This window comes from Corella eumyota, chromosome 6, assembly GCF_963082875.1.
Source record: "Corella eumyota chromosome 6, kaCorEumy4.1, whole genome shotgun sequence".
In the NCBI taxonomy this organism is placed as follows: Eukaryota; Metazoa; Chordata; class Ascidiacea; order Phlebobranchia; family Corellidae; genus Corella; species Corella eumyota.
This window is the reverse complement of record NC_137495.1, coordinates 12,429,054-12,448,878: the sequence shown is the minus strand read 5'-3', so window position 1 is coordinate 12,448,878 and position 19,825 is coordinate 12,429,054. Positions and strand designations below refer to the sequence as shown.

Here is a 19,825-nt window from a genome sequence, read left to right as displayed (position 1 = left end):
TGTAGCGACATGATAGGTGAGTTGTCAAAACCCCCAATTTGTGACGTCACTTATATTGCGTATATTACAAAAATACAAAGTTTACACCTGTATTTGACCACTTTCTAATATTTTGTTCACTTTCTTAATAGTATGTAGTGGTTGGGTACGTTGTTCTCCACAAAATATGTGAATTAAATTGGAGCGACATGATAGGTGAGTTGTCAAAACCCCCGATTTGTAACGTCAGTAATAACACGTATTTCAGTTCAGTACAAAAGTTTACTCCTGTTTTTAACAGTTTTTTAATGTTTTGTTTAATTTTATTTTAATTTTAAAGTGTTAAGAACCTTGTTAACTTATTTTAAATTAGGTATGGTTTTACTTTGTTCCCTTTGAAGGGGCTATTTTACCTCGTTCTTTTTTGTATTGTACGATTAAAAAATATTTGGAATCACTATTTTTTATATTTATTCGCCCAAGCAAAATTCTCTGCTACTCTCTGCCAGAAAGATGGTGGTCAATAATTGTAAAGGAATAAGTTTGTAAGTTAACTCATAGACTGATAAAAATTCTAATCATAAAGATGTTAACAACACAATAATTTAATTCTACAAATGTTGAAAAATACACTGTATTTTTAAACACATTTATTAATGTTTATCTCATAATAACGTTGATAATATGTTGCACATTTGACCTTCCCACATCGAGGATAAAGATATAAAAAAGGACTTATATAGATTTATTTTTTTTAGTATTTATTTATCCTCGATGTTGGAAGGTCAACTTCACAACCCAAACATAGAATAACATAAGGTATAAAGGCGTACAGCATAAGAGCAGTATGAATCAAACCCAGGACCTCTTTTTTTAGTATATATCTTTATCCTTGATGTGGGAAAGTCGAATGCGCGACTTAAACATCAGTTACTCCGAAGTGACTTAACATCAGTTACTCCGAAGTCTCGAGTTGCCTGTGGCAGTTTGGGATATTATAGATTATAATTGCCCGGTAATTATGCTGCTGATTAATTGCTGGCTCAGCAGGAGTTTATACCGTTTATAGCGCCATACTCAAGGGCGCTACAGCATGAGGGCAATGGGGATTGCAACCACGACCTCATGTGTGGTGTAGCAAGTGTTTTTAGCACTACACCACGCTGCCGGTGAACCTCCTGTATTAAAGCCAAGTGTTTTGACCACTAAACCAGCTACTAAATAATTAGGTCGTTATCTATTTTTTAATTTGAGGATAAAAATATTTAAACACAATTTAATTACATTTTTTTTAGTTAATAATTTAAAAAAAAAAATTTTTAAAATGTCTGAAATGGAAACAGTAAAATTGGCAGAATCAAATACTTTGCTGCCGAATTTGACAATTTGTGTTGAAAAAGATGAACTTGATGATGACACGCTACCAAACATTGAATATTCCGACCCTGACACCGTTAAAATGGAAAATATTGAAGAGAAAATAGAAACGGATGTCAAAATTGAAATGGACTTCTCAAGAAAGGTAAATCTTGCTACACTACACATGAGGTCGTGGGTTCAATCCCCACTGCTTCCATGCTGTAGCACTCTTGAGTAAAGCGTTATAAACGGTATGAACTCCTGCTGAGCCAATACTTAATCAGCAGCATAATTATCAGGCAATTATAATCTATAATATCCCAAACTGTTGAAGGCAACTCGATACTGGGTCAGGGTAACAAATGTTACTCTATGTTTAAGTCGTGCATTTGACTTTTCCACATCGAGGATAAAGATATACAAAAAAAAAATCATAAGTTCCTTTGTTTAATGTACACTTTTTTCATGATGTAAGGTCTTTAACAAAGGCGCTAATTGGCCAATCTGGAAAGTAGAGCAGTTTTCGGCAAGATTTCGTGCGTGCAAGCGTAAAAAATGGTGTGACTGGCATGCATGCACCAGTTTTAAAAGTAGGGCAGCGTGCACGCACAAGATTTTTTGTTGTTGAAAAAAATGCACGCCTGAAATTTGCGTTTTGCACGCCTGGCTTTAAAATTTAATACAAAATTAAGGTAAACACATAACATAAATCACGCGTAGACCGAAAATTTTAATACGCGTGCGTGGTCACGCCAATTTTTACGCTTGCACGCACAAGATCTTGTCGAAAACTGCCCTACTTTCCAGACTGGTGCATGCGTACCACGATTTTTATTCTACGTGTGCACGCATGATTTATGTTGGTGTGTTTTACTTAAATTTGGCTTAAATATACATGGCGACAATATTGCACGTGCACGAATTTTTCGAGAACCGGGCGTGCAAAATGTTAATTACAGGCGTACCTTTTTTTTACCGCAAAAAAATCTTGTGCGTGCTAGCTGCCCTACTTTCCACACTGGCTAATTGGTATAAAATCCTGCGGTATAAACCGGCAGCATGGTGTAGTGGTAAAAACACTTGCTACACCACCATGAGGTCATGGGTTCAATCCCCACTGCTCTGTAGTGCCCATGTAAACGGTATGAACTCCTGCTGACCCAGCACGTCAGCAGCATAATTATCAGGCAATTATAATCTATAATATCCCAAACTGTTAAAGGCAACCTGATACTGGGTCAGGGTAACAAATGTTAATCTATGTTTAAGTCAAGAAGTTGACCTTTTCGTATTGAGGATAAACATAAACAAAAAAAATCCTGCTGAACTAATGCAATTATAATCTACAATATCTCAAACTGTCAACCCAACTTAAGACCGGGTTGGGGTACTGTTTGTTACTCTATGTTTAGGTCAAGAAGTTGACCTTTCCACATCGAGGATAAATAAATGTAAAAAAAAAATATATAATTTTAATCACATAATTTATTACAGAAAATTTATGAAAACAAGCGACTAAAAAATTTTCAAGATTTGGCGATAACAGAAGAAGAATTTCTCAAGAAAAAGGAAGAGCGGGCGAAGCGTTTTGATTCGTCAACAGCAGAAGATGTTTTAAACCAATCAGAAGACAAAAAAATTAAAATTGCAAAAATTTGTGAAAATTTGAAAACGAAAATTTGTGATTACAATAAAATCTTAATGGGTAAGTTTTGGTAAAAATTTTGGTTTAATTAATATATATATATATACTTGTATTTGTACTGGTGGCAAGGTGTAGTGATTGGTACATTTTTTTTGTATATATCTTTATCCTCGATGAGGGAAGGTCGAATGCGCAACATAAACATAGAGTAACAACTGTTACTCCGACCCAGTCTCAAATTGCCTGTGACAGTTTGGAATATTATAGATTATAATTGCCGGTAGTTATGCTGCTGATTAAGTGCTGGCTTAGCAGATGTTTGTAACGTTTATAGCACCTTACTCAAGGGTTCTACAGCATAAGAGCAGTGGGGATTGAACCCACGACCTCCTGTGGTGTAGCAAACCACTATACGACGCTGCTGTTTTGATCCCCAAAGCTTTTATACTGTAGCGCCCTTAAGTAAGGCGCTATAAGCGACATGAACTTTTGCAAAGACAGAAACCAATCAAATTTTAAATATTGGGCTGTGACAGCGACCTTCTCACACTAAGAATAAATTTATATATTGTAAATGACATAATTTTTTTTCAGAAAATGATCCAACTTACATACGACCTGATGCATTGTTTTTACATGGAGTAAATCACATGAACACCGACCAAATATACGAGTTTGTTAAAATAATTTTTTTGTTATTTTTTTTATATCATTTTTATGTGATGGGGTTCGTTCGTATTTTATTAAATAAGGGTGGTTATTGGGCAAATAGTGTGACATTAGTGGATCTCTTATCCAAATCCTTTGGCTTGTAATTTGTTGTATATATCTTTATCCCCAATGTGGGAAGGTCGATGCATGACCTAAACATAAAATAACATCATTTTGTAATTCATTGTCAACCATACTAACGTGCTATATACATCACTTACAAAATTGCAAAACCCTCTAATATACACTTCAAAATTTAATTTTTTTGCAGGAAAAAGTTTTTTTTTTTCAAGAAATAATTAATATTAAAATAATTTTAATTTTTTTAGTTATTTTGATGACTTGAATCCAAATAATATAGAATGGTTAAATGATATGACTTGTAATGTGGTATGGTACGATGACGCTAAAGTTATTCCATCATTTACAAATCTAACATATATCGAAAAAAAATTAGAAGGTAAAAATATAATTTAATATTTCATGTTTATTCTCAATGTGAAACTTTTATTTTTTTTGTATAAATTTCTCCTCGATGTGGGAAGGTTGAATGCGCGACTTAAACATAGAGTAACATAAGACCCCGACCCAGTCTCGAATTTCCTGTGGCAGTTTGGGATATTATAGATTATAATTGCCCAATAATTAAGCTGCTGATTAAGTGCTGGCTCAGCAGGAGTTCATACTGTTTATAGCGCCTTACTCAAAGGCGCTACAGCATTAGATCAGTGGGGATTGAACCGACGACCTCATGGTGGTGTATCGAGTGTTCTTACCACTACACCACGCTGCCGGTTTATTTATCCTCAATGTGGAAAGGTTAACTTCATGGCATGAACATAGAGTAACAACTGTTGTCCCGACCCAGTCTTAGTATAACTTTGTCAGTTTGGGATGTTAATTATAATTAATTATCAAAATTCTTAAAAATTTTTATTATTTTTTTTAGAAAAAGTTGAGAAAGTTGATGACAGTTTGGACCTAACAGACAACAAAAACGATGGTAAATATTTAATTTTTATTAATTTTTTTGGGTAATATTATTGCCTTATTAAAAACATGTTTACTTTAAGGACCATTAAGAATTTAGAACGATAAAAACAATAAGAATGTTATGTTTTAATTATGCGATTATGAAATATTGAATACTTATTGCTATCAGGCAGCGTGGTGTAGTGGTAAAAACACTTGCTACACCACATAAGGTTGTGGGTTCAATCACCACTGCTCCCATGCTGTAGTGCCCTTAAGTAAGGCGCTATAAAAGGTATAAACTCCTGCTGAGCCAGCACTTAATCAGCAGCATAATTACCGGGCAATTATAATCTATATAATATCTAAAACTGCTAAAGGCAACTCGAGACTGGGTCAGAGTAACTGATGTTACTCTATGTTTGGGTCGCGCATTCTCTTCCCACATTAAGGATAAAGATTTATATTCAAAAAATAAAAAATATGTATCTTTTTTTTGGTATGTTGTTTAAGAAAATATATTCCTTTTTAATTTAAATCTATTAATATGTTTTTGCAGAAATTGAAATTAAAATGGACATTGAAGAAAAGGTAGCAATATTTTATTTTTGATTTTTTGTTTTATTGAAAGTTCAACTTTATGGTCCAATTATAGAGTTACATTTTTTACTCCGACCCATTCTCGAATTGATTGACAGGAGTCCATGTTGTTTATAGCCCACTACTTAATAGTGATACAGTTTTTTTTGTATATATCTTTATCCTCGATGTGGGAAGGTCAAATGCGCAACCTAACTGTAAAGTAACATCACTTACTCTGACCCAGTCTTGAGTTGCCTGTGGCAGTTTGGAATATTATAGATTATAATTATCAGCAGCATGGTGTAGTAGTAAGAACACTTGCTACACCACACATGAGGTCGTGTGTTCAATCCTCACTGCTTTCATGCTGTAGCGCCCTAGAATAAGGTGCTATAAACGGTATAAACTCCTGCTGAGCCAGCACTTAATCAGCAGTATAATTACCTGGCAATTATAATCTATAATATCTCAAACTGCCACAGGCAACTCGAGACTGGGTCGGAGCAGCTGATGTTATTCTATGTTAAGGTTGCCATTCGACCTTCCCACATCAGGGATAAAGATATATACAAAAAAAAATTGTCTGGTAATTACGCTGCTGATTAAGTGCTGGCTTAGCAGGAGTTTATATTGTTTATAGCCCCTTACTTAAGAGTGCTACAGCATGAAAGCAGTGGGGATCAAACTCAGGACGTCATGTAGTGTACGAAGTGTTCTGACCAATACACTACGGAGCTAAACTTGAGACTGGGTCAGGGTAACTAATGTTACTCTACGTTTGGTCGCGCATTCGACTTTCCCACATCGAGGATAAAGATATATACGAAAAAAAATTAACGTTTTATTTTTAAACAGACGGAAAAAGAGGAAATTTTTGAAAACAAGTTGATCGATTGCACGAAAGTTTTTAAGAATTTTGAATTGAAAATCAGATTTGCTGAAATTGGAGACAAAAAAAATTTGGGGGCTGGTAAAAAATCAAAGTTTTATCAGAAATATGGAAATCCCCATTACGGAGGGGCTAAAGGAGTTCTTAGCGGGACTTATAAAAAAAGGTAAAAGAAAATAAAAATTTCGTAAAATTAAAGTCCTATATTAACAATATTTTTTGCTCAAAAATTAATAAAGTTGGTGTCACTAAACACAAAAATGGTTTTAACTTTAAATAATTTCACCTACTTTTTAAGTTATACAACTTTTAAAAAAATTTAATTTAATATAAAAAGAAAAGGGAAGCCCTGTTTGTGATGACGTGGAAAGTACTAGCTTGTATACATTCACTACACTACTTAGTACTTTCTATGTCGCACAAAAAATATGGTAACCTGGTGTTTTATGTTAATCATTTTCCAGTATTTTCGAAAATTAAATTTTAAGTACCACAGACATTTTTTAAAGGTTCTAAAGCCATTTTATGATTCAGTGTCAACAAAGTTGATAAATAAATATTGGCTCAGCAGGGGTTCACACCGTTTACAGCGCCTTACTCAAGGGCGCTACAGCATGAAAGCAGTAGGAATTAAACCCTAGATCTCATGTTGTGAAGCCAAGTGTTTTAACCACTACACCTTACTGCCAGTAAATATTAAAAATAACTCCAAAAAAAACTATTTAGGTACCAAATGAAACGAAGTGTGGACGAGTTGAAAAATTTTAACGTTGTTACAAATAAAAGACAAAAAATAATTGAAACCAGTCCGGAGATGGAGATGGAAGACGATAATTTGTTAAACACTACAGGTAAAAACTAAAATTGTATTAAAGTAGTAGTAAGTTTGTGGTGTAGTGGTCAGAACACTTGCTACACCACATAAGGTTTTGGGTTCGATCCCCACTGCACTCCTGCTGTAGCAACCCTTAAGTAAGGCACTACATGAGGTTTTGGGTTTGATCCCCACTGCTCTCTTGCTGTAGCAACCCTTAAGTAAGGCACTACATGAGGTTTTGGGTTTGATCCCCACTGCTCTCCTGCTGTAGCAACCTTGAGTAAGACGCTACATGAGGTTTTGGGTTTGATCCCCACTGCTCTCTTCTGTAGCAACCTTGAGTAAGACGCTACATGAGGTTTTGGGTTTGATCCCCACTGCTCTCCTGCTGTAGCAACCTTGAGTAAGACGCTACATGAGGTTTTGGGTTTGATCCCCACTGCTCTCCTGCTGTAGCAACCTTGAGTAAGACGCTACATGAGGTTTTGGGTTTGATCCCCACTGCTCTCTTCTGTAGCAACCCTTAAGTAAGGCACTACATGAGGTTTTGGGTTTGATCCTCACTGCTCTCTTGCTGTAGCAACCCTTAAATAAGGCACTACATGAGGTTTTGGGTTTGATCCCCACTGCTCTCTTGCTGTAGCAACCTTGAGTAAGGCACTACATGAGGTTTTGGGTTTGATCCTCACTGCTCTCTTGCTGTAGCAATCCTTAAATAAGGCACTACATAAGGTTTTGGGTTTGATCCCCACTGCTCTCTTGCTGTAGCCATCTTAAGTAAGGCGCTATAAACGGTATAAACTCCTGCTGAGCCAATTCTTAATCAGAATTTTATTATCTGGCAATTATAATCTATAATATCCCAAACTGCCACAGGCAACTTGAGACTGGGTCAGGGTAACTGTTGTTACTCTATGAGGTTTTGGGTTTGATCCCCACTACTCTCTTGCTGTAGCCATCTTAAGTAAGGCGCTATAAACTGTATGAACTCCTGCTAAGCCAATTCTTAATCAGCAGCATAATTACTGGGCAATTATAATCCATAATATCCCAAACTGCAAAGGCAACTTGAGACTGGGTTGGAGTAACAATTGTTACTCTATGTTAAGGTCGTGAGGTTGACCTGTCCACATCGAGGATAAATTTTAATGTTGTTGGTTATCATTAAATTTTTAACCCCTTTTTTCAAGTACTTTTTATTTTATAAATTTAACAGCAAAAGATTTGCGAGATGCAATACCAGTGAAGTTCGAGGATGAAAAATACTCGACTATGGTAGCAGACAGAGTTTCTAGAATGATTGACCACGCCAAGTAATTTTTCGTTTTGTTTCAACCTAATTTTAAAACTTTTTTTGGTATTTATTTATCCTCGATGTGGGAAGGTCAACTTTACGACCTAAACATAGAGTAAGATCAGTTACCGCGACCCAGTCTCGAGTTGCCTGTTACAGTTTAGGATTTTATAGATTATAATTGCCCGATAATTAAGCTGCTGATTAAGTGCTGGCTCAGCAGGAGTTCATACCGTTTATATTGCCTTACTCAAGGGTGCTACAGCATAAGAGCAGTGGGGATTGAACCCAGGACCTCATATTTTGTATATATCTTTATTCTCGATGTGGGAAAGTCGAATGCGCGACTTAAACATAGAGTAACATAAGTTACCCCGACCCAGTCTCAAAATGACTTTGTCAGTTTGGGATATTATAGATTATAATTGCCCGATAATTAATCTGCTGATTAAGTGCTAGCTCAGCAGGAGTTTACATTGTTTACAGTGCCTTACTCAAGGGTGCTACATCATGAGAGCAGTGGTGATTGAACCCAGGACCTCATATAGTGTAGCAAGTGTTCTATCCACTACACTCTGCTGCTGACAAATTTTGATATTTATTAATTATAATTGTCAAATATTATATCTGCCGATTGGATTTTAGCTCAACAGGAGTTCTTACTGTTTAAAGTTACTACCAAGCAGTGGGAATCAAACCCAGGACCTCATGTAGTGAAGCAAAGTGTTGTAATCACACCACATTGCCGATATATATTTTTTTAAATTATTTTTTCACTTTTTAGAATCAAATCCTCCATTCGAACCTTAAACGGAGATTTAAAAATTACCAAAAATAATTCTAATATTTTATCACGACTCGGCAAAAAAAATGAAATTCCTGATTCAGAAATTAAAAGGTTTTTTATTTACTATTTGTAAAAATGACAGTTTTTGTAAAATGTCACTTTTGGTAAAATGTCACTTTTGATAAAATGTCACTTTTTGGTAAAATGTCACTTTTTGGTAAAATGTCACATTTTGTAAAATGTCGCTTTTGGTAAAATGTCACTTTTTGTAAAATGCCACTTTTGGTAAAATGTCACTTTTGGTAAAATGTCATTTTTAGTAAAATTTCACTTTTGGTAAAATGTCACTTTTTGTAAATTGTCTCTTTTGGTAAAATGTCACTTTTTGTAAAATGTCACTTTTAGTAAAATGTCACTTTTGGTAAATTGTCACTTTTGGTAAAATGTCACTTTTTGTAAAATTTCACTTTTGGTAAAATGTCACTTTTTGTAAATTGTCTCTTTTGGTAAAATGTCACTTTTTGTAAAATGTCACTTTTGGTAAAATGTCACTTTTGGTAAAATGCCACTTTTGGTAAAATGTCACTTTTGGTAAAATGTCACTTTCGGTAAAATGTCACTTTTGGTAAAATGTCACTTTTTGGTAAAATGTCATTTTTAGTAAAATGTCACTTTTGGTAAAATGTCACTTTTTGTAAAATGTCACTTTTTGTAAAATGTCACTTTTTGGTAAAATGTCACATTTTGTAAAATGTCGCTTTTGGTAAAATGTCACTTTTTGTAAAATGTCACTTTTTGTAAAATGTCACTTTTTGTAAAATGTCACTTTTTGGTAAAATGTCAATTTTTGTAAAATTTTACTTTTTGATAAAATGTCACTTTTTGATAAAATGTCGCTTTTTGTAAAATGCCACTTTTGGTAAAATGTCATTTTCGGTAAAATGTCACTTTTGTTGTAAAATGTTACTTTTTTGTAAAATGTCACTTTTGGTAAAATGTCACTTTTGGTAAAATGTTACTTTTGGTAAAATGTCATTTTTAGTAAAATGTCACATTTGGTAAAATGTCACTTTTGGTAAAATGTCACTTTTAGTAAAATGTCGCTTTTTGTAAAATGCCACTTTTGGTAAAATGTCATTTTTAGTAAAATGTCACTCTTTGTAAAATGTCACTTTTTGGTAAAATGTCACATTTTGTAAAATGTCGCTTTTGGTAAAATGTCATTTTTAGTAAAATTTCACTTTTGGTAAAATGTCACTTTTTGTAAATTGTCTCTTTTGGTAAAATGTCACTTTTTGTAAAATGTCACTTTTAGTAAAATGTCACTTTTTGTAAAATGTCACTTTTTGTAAAATTTCACTTTTGGTAAAATGTCACTTTTTGTAAAATGTCACTTTTGGTAAAATGTCACTCTTTGTAAAATGTCACTTTTGGTAAAATGTCATTTTTAGTAAAATGTCACTTTTGGTAAAATGTCACTTTTTGATAAAATGTCACTTTTTGTAAAATGCCACTTTTGGTAAAATGTCATTTTTAGTAAAATGTCACTTTTGGTAAAATGTCACTTTTGGTAAAATGTCACTTTTGGTAAAATGTCACTTTTTGTAAAATGCCACTTTTGGTAAAATGTCATTTTTAGTAAAATGTCACTTTTGGTAAAATGTCACTTTTGGTAAAATGTCACTTTTGGTAAAATGTCACTTTTGATAAAATGTCACTTTTTGTAAAATGTCACGTTTTGTAAAATGTCACGTTTTGTAAAATGTCACTTTTGGTAAAATGTTACTTTTGGTAAAATTTCACTTTTGGTAAAATGTCACTTTTTGTAAAATGCCACTTTTGGTAAAATGTCATTTTTAGTAAAATGTCACTTTTGGTAAAATGTCACTTTTGGTAAAATGTCACTTTTGGTAAAGAGTCACTTTTTGTAAAATGCCACTTTTGGTAAAATGTCATTTTTAGTAAAATGTCACTTTTGGTAAAATGTCACTTTTGGTAAAATGTCACTTTTGATAAAATGTCACTTTCGGTAAAATGTCACTTTTGATAAAATGCTCCTTTAAGTAAAATGTCTCTTTTGGTAAAATGTCACTTTTGGTAAAATGTCACTTTTGGTAAAATTTCACTTTTTTGTAAAATGTCACTTTTGGTAAAATGTCACTTTTGGTTAAATGTCACTTTTGGTAAAATGTCACTTTTGATAAAATGCTCCTTTAAGTAAAATGTCTCTTTTGGTAAAATGTCACTTTCGGTAAAATGTCACTTTTGATAAAATGCTCCTTTAAGTAAAATGTCTCTTTTGGTAAAATGTCACTTTTGGTAAAATGTCACTTTTGGTAAAATTTCACTTTTTTGTAAAATGTCACTTTTGGTAAAATGTCACTTTTGGTAAAATGTCACTTTTGGTTAAATGTCACTTTTGATAAAATGTCACTTTTTGTAAAATGTCACGTTTTGTAAAATGTCACGTTTTGTAAAATGTCACTTTTGGTAAAATGTTACTTTTGGTAAAATTTCACTTTTGGTAAAATGTCACTTTTGGTAAAATGTCACGTTTTGTAAAATGCCACTTTTGGTAAAATGTCACTTTTGATAAAATGTCACTTTTGGTTAAATGTAACTTTTTTGTAAAATGTCACTTTTGGTAAAATGTCACTTTTGATAAAATGCTCCTTTAAATAAAATGTCTCTTTTGGTAAAATGTCACTTTTGGTAAAATGTCACTTTTGGTAAAATTTCACTTTTTTGTAAAATGTCTCTTTTGGTAAAATGTCACTTTTGGTAAAATGTCACTTTTGGTAAAATTTCACTTTTTTGTAAAATGTCACTTTTGGTAAAATGTCACTTTTGGTTAAATGTCACTTTTGATAAAATGTCACTTTTTGTAAAATGTCACGTTTTGTAAAATGTCACGTTTTGTAAAATGTCACTTTTGGTAAAATGTTACTTTTGGTAAAATTTCACTTTTGGTAAAATGTCACGTTTTGTAAAATGCCACTTTTGGTAAAATGTCACTTTTGATAAAATGTCACTTTTGGTTAAATGTAACTTTTTTGTAAAATGTCATTTTTAGTAAAATGTCACTTTTGATAAAATGTCACTTTTTGTAAAATGTCACGTTTTGTAAAATGTCACGTTTTGTAAAATGTCATTTTTAGTAAAATGTTACTTTTGGTAAAATTTCACTTTTGGTAAAATGTCACTTTTGGTAAAATGTCACTTTTTGTAAAATGTCACTTTTGGTAAAATGTCACTTTTGGTAAAATGTCACTTTTGGTAAAATGTCACTTTTTGTAAAATGTCACTTTTGGTAAAATGTCACTTTTGGTAAAATGTCTCTTTTGGTAAAATGTCACTTTTGGTAAAATGTCACTTTTGGTAAAATGTCTCTTTTGGTAAAATGTCACTTTTGGTAAAATGTCACTTTTGGTAAAATGTTACTTTTTGATAAAATGTCACTTTTGGTAAAATGTCACTTTTGGTAAAATGTCACTTTTGGTAAAATGTCACTTTTGGTAAAATGTCACTTTTGGTAAAATGTTACTTTTGGTAAAATGTCACTTTTGGTAAAATGTCACTTTTGGTAAAATGTCACTTTTGGTAAAATGTCACTTTTGGTAAAATGTTACTTTTTGGTAAAATGTAACTTTTTTGGTAAAATGTCACTTTTTTGGTAAAATGTCACGTTTTGTAAAATGCCACTTTTGGTAAAATGTCACTTTTGATAAAATGTCACTTTTGGTAAAATGTCACTTTTGGTAAAATGTCACTTTTGGTAAAATGTCACTTTTTGATAAAATGTTACTTTTGGTAAAATGTCATTTTTGGTAAAATGTCACTTTTGGTAAAATGTCACTTTTGGTAAAATGTCACTTTTGGTAAAATGTCACTTTTTGATAAAATCTCACTTTTTGATAAAATGTCACTTTTGGTAAAATGTAACTTTTTTGTAAAATGTCTCTTTTGGTAAAATGTCACTTTTGGTAAAATGTCACTTTTGATAAAATGTTACTTTCGGTAAAAATGTCGCTTTTGGTAAAATGTCACTTTTGGTAAAATGCCGCTTTTAAAGTTGGTTTATTAAACAATATTTATTTTAGAGAATCAACTGTTTCCGATCGATTGCCTCGTGATCTTAGACATCGGCTTGGAAAAAAAACTGATCAAAAAAAAACAAAAAATTTTAAATCTAAAAATTCAACCAATTTTCTTCCAAAAAACGATCAAAAAATTGATAGGAAAGAAATTCGTCGCGGTTCACCAGTTTCAGAAAGCTCAGATGACGATCTAGATTTAAATTAAAGAAAATTTTTTTTTGGACCATAATGTTGTTTTAGGAAATCCCAATTAGACGTTTTTTTTACCCCAGCTTCCCCCAACCCCCTTTTTTAAAAAATGTTATTAATTTCTAAAAAAAAATTATGTTTTTATTTTCGTATATTTTGTAAATAAATTTCAAATATAAAATTGTCACTTTCTTAGGACTTTTTTTTCCTGAAAGATATGGTTCGGTCTCAGAACTTTAAATTACGATATCTCAAAAACTACTTGACCTATTTTTAAAATAATGGTATCCTTATGCAAGTTGGAAAAATTCCAACATCATTAAAAAAAAAATTTTTTTTTTTTTGCATTTACCGGCAGCATGGTGTAGCGGTAAGAACACTTGCTACACCACCTTTTGGGTTCAATCCCCACTGATCTCATGCTGTAGCGCCCTTGAGTAAGGCGCTATAAACGGTATAAACTTCTGCTGAGCCAGCACCAAATCAGCAGCTTAATTATCGGGCAATTATAATCTACAATATTCCAAACTGCCAAAAGCAACTCGAGACTGGGTCGGAGTAACTGATGTTACTCTTTGTTTAGATGTTACTCTTTATGTTTATTCGACCTTTCCACATCGAGGATATATAAAAAAAGTTAAAGATTTTGTTTAATGTTATTGTCACCTGTTTTGAGCTAGCGTTAGACTTCTGAAAAAAAAATTTTTTTTTCGACCCGTCCGGTAGTGTGATCCGGTAGTCCGGTAGTGTGATTGTGATTCGTCGAACTACAAACCAAAAGGTTTCGGGTTCAAGCCACACTAATGCCACATTATTACCCCTTAAGCCCGGCGTTCGCAGATAGCTTAAACACATCCCAAATCGCACAGTTTTACCCAATATAAATATTTAAGACCTATACCCTTAAATGGATATGAAAAAAAATTATCCCAACTCAATTTTTGATTTTTTGGAATATTATTGATTATAATTGTCTGATAAGTAAGCTGCTGATTAAGTGTTGGCTTAGCAGGAGTTTATAACGTTTTACCAATTTATTCGATATTAACTTGTTCTATGTTGTAGCGGCATTAAATGAGGGATTAAAAATTTTTGCTTAATGTGTAGGATAATTATCAGATAATTATATTCTTTAATTTATATATTTTTGTATATATCTTTATCTTCGATGTGGGAAAATTGAATGCGCCGTAAACATGGAGTAACATATGAGTTACCCCGACCCCGTCTCGAGTTGCCTTGAGCAGTTTGGAATATAATATAGATTATAATTGTACGGTAATTAAACTGCTAATTAAGTGTTGGCCCAGCAGGAGTTTATGTCGTTTATAGCACCTTACTCAAGGGCGCTACACAATATGAGAGCAGTGGATATTGAATCCACGACCTCATGGTGTAGCAAATGTCTTTTTTTTATGTTTAAGTTGTAGAGCTGTCTTTTCCACGACAAGGATCTTTTTAAGATAACTTAACTCTTTAGATTATTAGTAAACTATCATCCTAAAAGCCGACACAAATTTCCTTTAAAGTTATTTTATTTACTCAAACATGTTTTAAAACCAATCACAAATTTTTATTTATTAATTTGACAATTTTTTATTCGATACTGTGCTTTTCAATTTTCTTTTTAACCCTCGAACGCTGCGGTTTTTCCAGCCTTTCCTTTCGCTTCAACATTGTCTCGCCAGTCCTTCAAGTCCGGCTGCAAATAAAATAAACAAAAACAAATTAAAAAACATAGGATTGTAAGTTAGAAGTAATAGTTTTGTTTTTATTTATGTTTGATGTGGAAAGACCAATGAGCAACCTAAACAAAGAGTAAAATCAGTTACTCCGACCCAGTCTCGAGTTTTCTGTGGCAGTTTGGGATATTATAGATTATAATTGCACGGTAATTAAGCTGCTAATTAAGTTCTGACTCAGCAGGAATTCATACCGTTTAAAGTGCCTTACTCAAAACCGCTTTAGCATGAGAGCAAAGGGGATCGAACCTTGGACCTGGTGTAGTAGTAGACCACATGCTACACCAACATGAGGTCGTGGGTTTAATTCACATTGCTCTTTATACTGTAGCGCCCTTTAGTAAGGCGCTATAAACAATATAAACTCCTGCAGAGCCAGCAATTAATCAGCAGTATAATTATTGGGCAATTATAATCTATAATATCCCAAACTGCTAAAGGCAACTTGAGACTGGCTTGGGGTAACAAATGTTACTTTATGTTTAGGTCGCACACTCGACCTTCCCACATCAAGAATAAAAATATATTAAAAAAAACTAACATACTGCAGCCTTCGTAATAACTTAATTTTTACATAAAAACGGCAATGTCAAAAATCATTTTTACCTCATCTTTTTTGACATCTACTTTTTTGACGGATTTCAAATTTGAACGGAGATCCATGGATACTTTGTGTTTGGATCCCAACAATGCGCGGAGCATCTGGTCAGCTGACATGCGGACTCTGCGGAGCGGTGGACGTTTGAATTTACCGCGCAGGTCAAAAATCTTTTGGTTAAGATCTTCGATCTGAGAAAAAAAGTAAAATATTTGTAAAACTTACTTGATAGGGTTATAGCAAAAAGGCAGCGTTCTGTAAGGGTTAGAACACTTGACTTTACTACATAAGGTCTTGAGTTTAATCCCCACTGCTCTTATGCTGTAGCACCCCCAAATAAAGCGCCATAAACAGTATAAACTCTTGCTAAACCAATATTTTTTAGCCAATACTTATATTAAATTCGATAATATTTCAAACTGGCAAAGTCAACGCGAGACTGGGTCGAGGTAAATGTTACTCTTTGTTTAAGTCGTGAAGTCGACCTTCCCACATCGAGGATAATCATAAAATGTAAATTCTAAACTTACATCCTGGTTGTTTTTGTTGACTCGGATTTCGATGTCGTATCGCTGTTCGTCAACTTTTTCAATTTTCGCGTTTAGTTCTCGGCAGTAATCCTAAATATTAAAAAAAAATTCAAAGTTAATGCATTAAATATCTGAATTTTAACAAAAACTAACACATTTGCTTTTGAATAGGCAGTAAAAATAGATTTTAAATTAATGCATCAAATTACGAAACAAAAGGTTTCGGGTTCGAGCCGCACCAATGTCACACTATTTGCCTTTGTGCCCGAATAGTTTAACATTCTGTAACAACAAACTTTTAACGTATATCTGTAAATTTATATAGAAAATACATATTTCATAACATTCTAGTTTGTTTAGAAAGTATCACTTTTTTATTGTTTACATCTTTATCCTCGATGTGGGAAAGTCAAATGCGTGACTTAAACATAGAGTAACATCAGTTACTCCGACCCAGTCTCGAGTTGCCTGTGGCAATTTTGGATATTATTGAATATAATTGCTTGATAATTAAGCTGTGATTAAGTGCCGGCTCAGCAGGAGTTTATAACGTTTATAGCACCTTACTTAAGGGTACTACAGCATGAGATCACTAGGGGTCGAACCAAGGACCTTGTGTGGCAGTTTGGAATATAAAGTAGATATATTATATATTTGCCCGGTAATTAAGCTGCTAATTAAGTGCTGGCTAAGTAGGAGTTTATACCATTTATAGCGCCGTGTCCAAGGGCGCTACAGCATAAGATCAGTGGGGATTGAACCCACGACCTCATGGTGGTGTAGCAAGTGTTCTTACCACTACACCACGCTGCCGGCATTACTTGTTAAATTGTAACTATTAAAGTTAAAGCACTTATTGTTTTAATTAATATTTAAATATTCTTAGGCCTTTATTTTAGAATTGTTGAACCACTCGCTTGGGAAATAATTTTAAGCCCCAAGAGACGAAGCAAACCTTCTGGCCAAATCTCTCAAGCCGTAAGGGCCATTTTGTCACCTTATTTATATATCTAAAAATCGTTATTTGTGTTTTTTTTCATTAAATTCAAAATAAAAAAAGTTTAAAATCCTTTACCATTAGTTCTTGCGCCGACTTTGAAGCCAGGTCTTCCATCGGCGTGATTTTCTTCTGCAGTGCGTTTTTCTTTTCTTCTGCTTTTTGCTCGGTCTCTCGTTTTAAGTCTTCTCTCGCTTTGTTCAGCATCAACGACTTTAAATGCATCTTGCGCTGGTGCGACATCTTGCGGGCACCGCTCTTCAAAAATCAAGACATATTTTAAGCAAATCGTATTACTAATATTTGATTAAAAACCATAGTCAGGTAGTGTGGCAAACCGGTCGTCCTTGAGCCCGGCGTTTACGGATAGCTCAAAACACGTCATAACAGCACACCCTTCCCCAATAAAAATCATAAAACCTATCACCTTAAGGTGATATGGAAAAACAAACGTATATACAAAAACGCTATTTTACCGACAATAAAACATTTTTTTAATATTTCTTGTTTACCCGAGTTCTAAATTTGTTAATTTTTTTTATTTTGATTTTTCGCAGATTGATAAAAGTAAATAATAAATACAATATACAATTAATATTACAACAATGCGACGGGAAAAAATGACAAAATCAAATTAATGATTTAAAACATGCCAAAAGTATTAATGTTTACATAAAGATTTTAAGTATGTTATGGCATGGTCACCAAACCCAAAATTTATTCCTGTTAATTTTCTAAAAAAATTCGACTTAAATTTGAGTAAAAATGCTTTTTTGAAATTGTAATTTTTAGAAATATGTAAGTTGACAAAATGGCCCTTGGCAATTTCGACAGACACTGTTAAAATAGTAGCACGAAAATGTAATTTAAAATTTACTTAATAAGGTACTACTTGCACGCCATGGGAATTAAACCGCGGACCTTTGGCCTTACAATTAGGGTTCCTATACCATGCCAACGTTTAAAATATATCGGAAACTTTTAATTTAAATGACGACGTTACAATTTGACTTAAGATATAATAAATTTATTAAATTAATTTCGCTCGTATAATATACTGGTTTTAGCATTGGATTACGAGCCGAAAGGTTTAGGGTTTGAGCCGCACTAAAGCCTCATTATTTGCCCTTAAGCCCGGCATTTATAAATAGCTTAAACAAGTCACCATAGATCTGCTAAAAACACTTGCTACACCACCATGAGGTCGTGAGTTCAATTCCCACTGCTTTCATGCTGTAGCGCCCTTAAGTAAGGCGTTAGAAACGGTATAAACTCCTACTAAGCCAACCCTTAATCAGTGCATAAATATCGGGCAATTATAATCTATAATATCCCAAACTGCCAAAAGCAAGACTAGTTGGGGTAAATAACGTTTTTCAATGTTAAGGTCGCACATTCGACCCCTTCCCACATCGAGGATAAAGATATATACAAAAATAAAGTAAAATAATCATATGAAAAAATCTTACTTGCTCGTCCTCAGTCATGGTTTTAGTTTTGCTGATTTTAAAAGAATTAAAGTTTTAAATCTATACAAAAAAGTAATAAAATATTAAATAAAAATATAAAAATATGTAAAACTAAACCATTATAACCTACGACTGACAGAAACCAAACTGATTTAATTCCACAATTGGATTTTACTTTCTAAAATCTAAGACTCATGTTTTTAAAAATAGAATCAGTGCTTCCAAAAAAATAATTAAAAAATAGTAAAATTTACATTTCAACCAGTAGACTAAGAACAAAAATTAAAAAATAACAATAACTAATTAGTTTAAATAATAGCTAAACGGTTATTTATTTATTTTTGTATGATTATTTCACTTTAGAATAAATCAATTTTTGTGTTTTTGGAAACTCTTTCTAGCAAGCTGCAGCTGCTTTTTTATGAGATCATAGATGCGGCCTCTTAACTATTACGTCATTTTAAGCGTTTAGTAAATAGGTTTTTCCTTTAATGCACTTACTAAACGCGGTTGGGACACTTTTTAGTGGTTGGGACACTTTTTACACTACATGAGCTCCTGGGTTTGATCCCCACTACTTTTGTCTTATTAATGGGAGTATAAACATGTTTTTGATTAAGTTAACAAGACGTTGTATTCGCCTTTTATTTACAAAAATGTTATTTTTGCATTTTTAGGTATAGTATTATGTTTTAGTGGTAAGCTAATGTTTTCATTCGTTCACAATATTTTCTAACTAATAAAAAATAGTTACAACCTTTTTTTTATATCTATTTAAGAGGATAGGTTTTTGATATTTTTATCGGGTGTGCGGTTTGGGACGTGGCTAAACTATCTGTGAACGCCGGGCCCAAGAGCGAATGCCCAAGAGCGAATAGTGTGGCATTGGTGGGACTTAAACCCGATACTTTTTGGCTATAGTCCGACGCTTTGACCGGTTCACCACACTACCCTTTTTTATGGTTTTTGGTAGTTTTCCAATACAACCAGACTATTTAAAATAGGCCGTATGTTCTATTTGATATATGTTTAATTAATGAATTTAAAATTAAATCTCGTTTGTGGTGCGTGAGTTAATTCCCATAGGCAAAATTGCGAGCACACGACAATTAATACGCAAGCCTGTAGCAGGGCAGGCGACTAGTAATATATAAAAGCTAAAAATCTT

General features: G+C 33.1%; 2 protein-coding genes across 2 annotated transcripts; one reads left to right on the top strand and one right to left on the bottom strand.

The window, feature by feature from the left end:
• Window positions 1–1,281: 1,281 nt before the first annotated feature.
• Window positions 1,282–13,486, top strand: LOC145755354 (uncharacterized). Its single transcript, XM_082571579.1, has 11 exons — window positions 1,282–1,501; window positions 2,833–3,043; window positions 3,578–3,656; window positions 4,024–4,154; window positions 4,644–4,697; window positions 5,226–5,257; window positions 6,104–6,303; window positions 6,864–6,988; window positions 8,171–8,267; window positions 9,033–9,146; window positions 13,136–13,486. The coding sequence occupies exons 1-11, from the start codon at window positions 1,304–1,306 to the stop codon at window positions 13,335–13,337; spliced, it is 1,443 nt and encodes a 480-aa protein (XP_082427705.1). The 5' UTR covers window positions 1,282–1,303; the 3' UTR covers window positions 13,338–13,486.
• Window positions 13,487–14,844: 1,358 nt separating this feature from the next.
• On the bottom strand, window positions 14,845–18,783 carry LOC145754909 (troponin I, fast skeletal muscle-like). Its single transcript, XM_082571073.1, has 5 exons — window positions 18,658–18,783; window positions 17,267–17,446; window positions 16,192–16,281; window positions 15,670–15,852; window positions 14,845–15,023 (listed from the first exon to the last, which is right to left on the bottom strand). The coding sequence occupies exons 1-5, from the start codon at window positions 18,673–18,675 to the stop codon at window positions 14,949–14,951; spliced, it is 546 nt and encodes a 181-aa protein (XP_082427199.1). The 5' UTR covers window positions 18,676–18,783; the 3' UTR covers window positions 14,845–14,948.
• Window positions 18,784–19,825: the final 1,042 nt, after the last annotated feature.

What these genes read in the sequence shown, in the direction of transcription:
- LOC145755354 (XM_082571579.1), top strand. Translation starts at nt 1,304, where the DNA reads ATGTCTGAAATGGAAACAGTAAAATTGGCAGAATCAAATACTTTGCTG. An exon ending in AAATGGACATTGAAGAAAAG is followed by an intron (nt 5,258 to 6,103) that starts GTAGCAATATTT and finishes ATTTTTAAACAG; the next exon opens with ACGGAAAAAGAGGAAATTTT. An exon ending in CCTGATTCAGAAATTAAAAG is followed by an intron (nt 9,147 to 13,135) that starts GTTTTTTATTTA and finishes TATTTATTTTAG; the next exon opens with AGAATCAACTGTTTCCGATC.
- LOC145754909 (XM_082571073.1), bottom strand. An exon ending in TCAACAAAAACAACCAGGAT is followed by an intron (nt 15,853 to 16,191) that starts GTAAGTTTAGAA and finishes TTTTTTTCTCAG; the next exon opens with ATCGAAGATCTTAACCAAAA. An exon ending in TAGATGTCAAAAAAGATGAG is followed by an intron (nt 15,024 to 15,669) that starts GTAAAAATGATT and finishes TTTTATTTGCAG; the next exon opens with CCGGACTTGAAGGACTGGCG.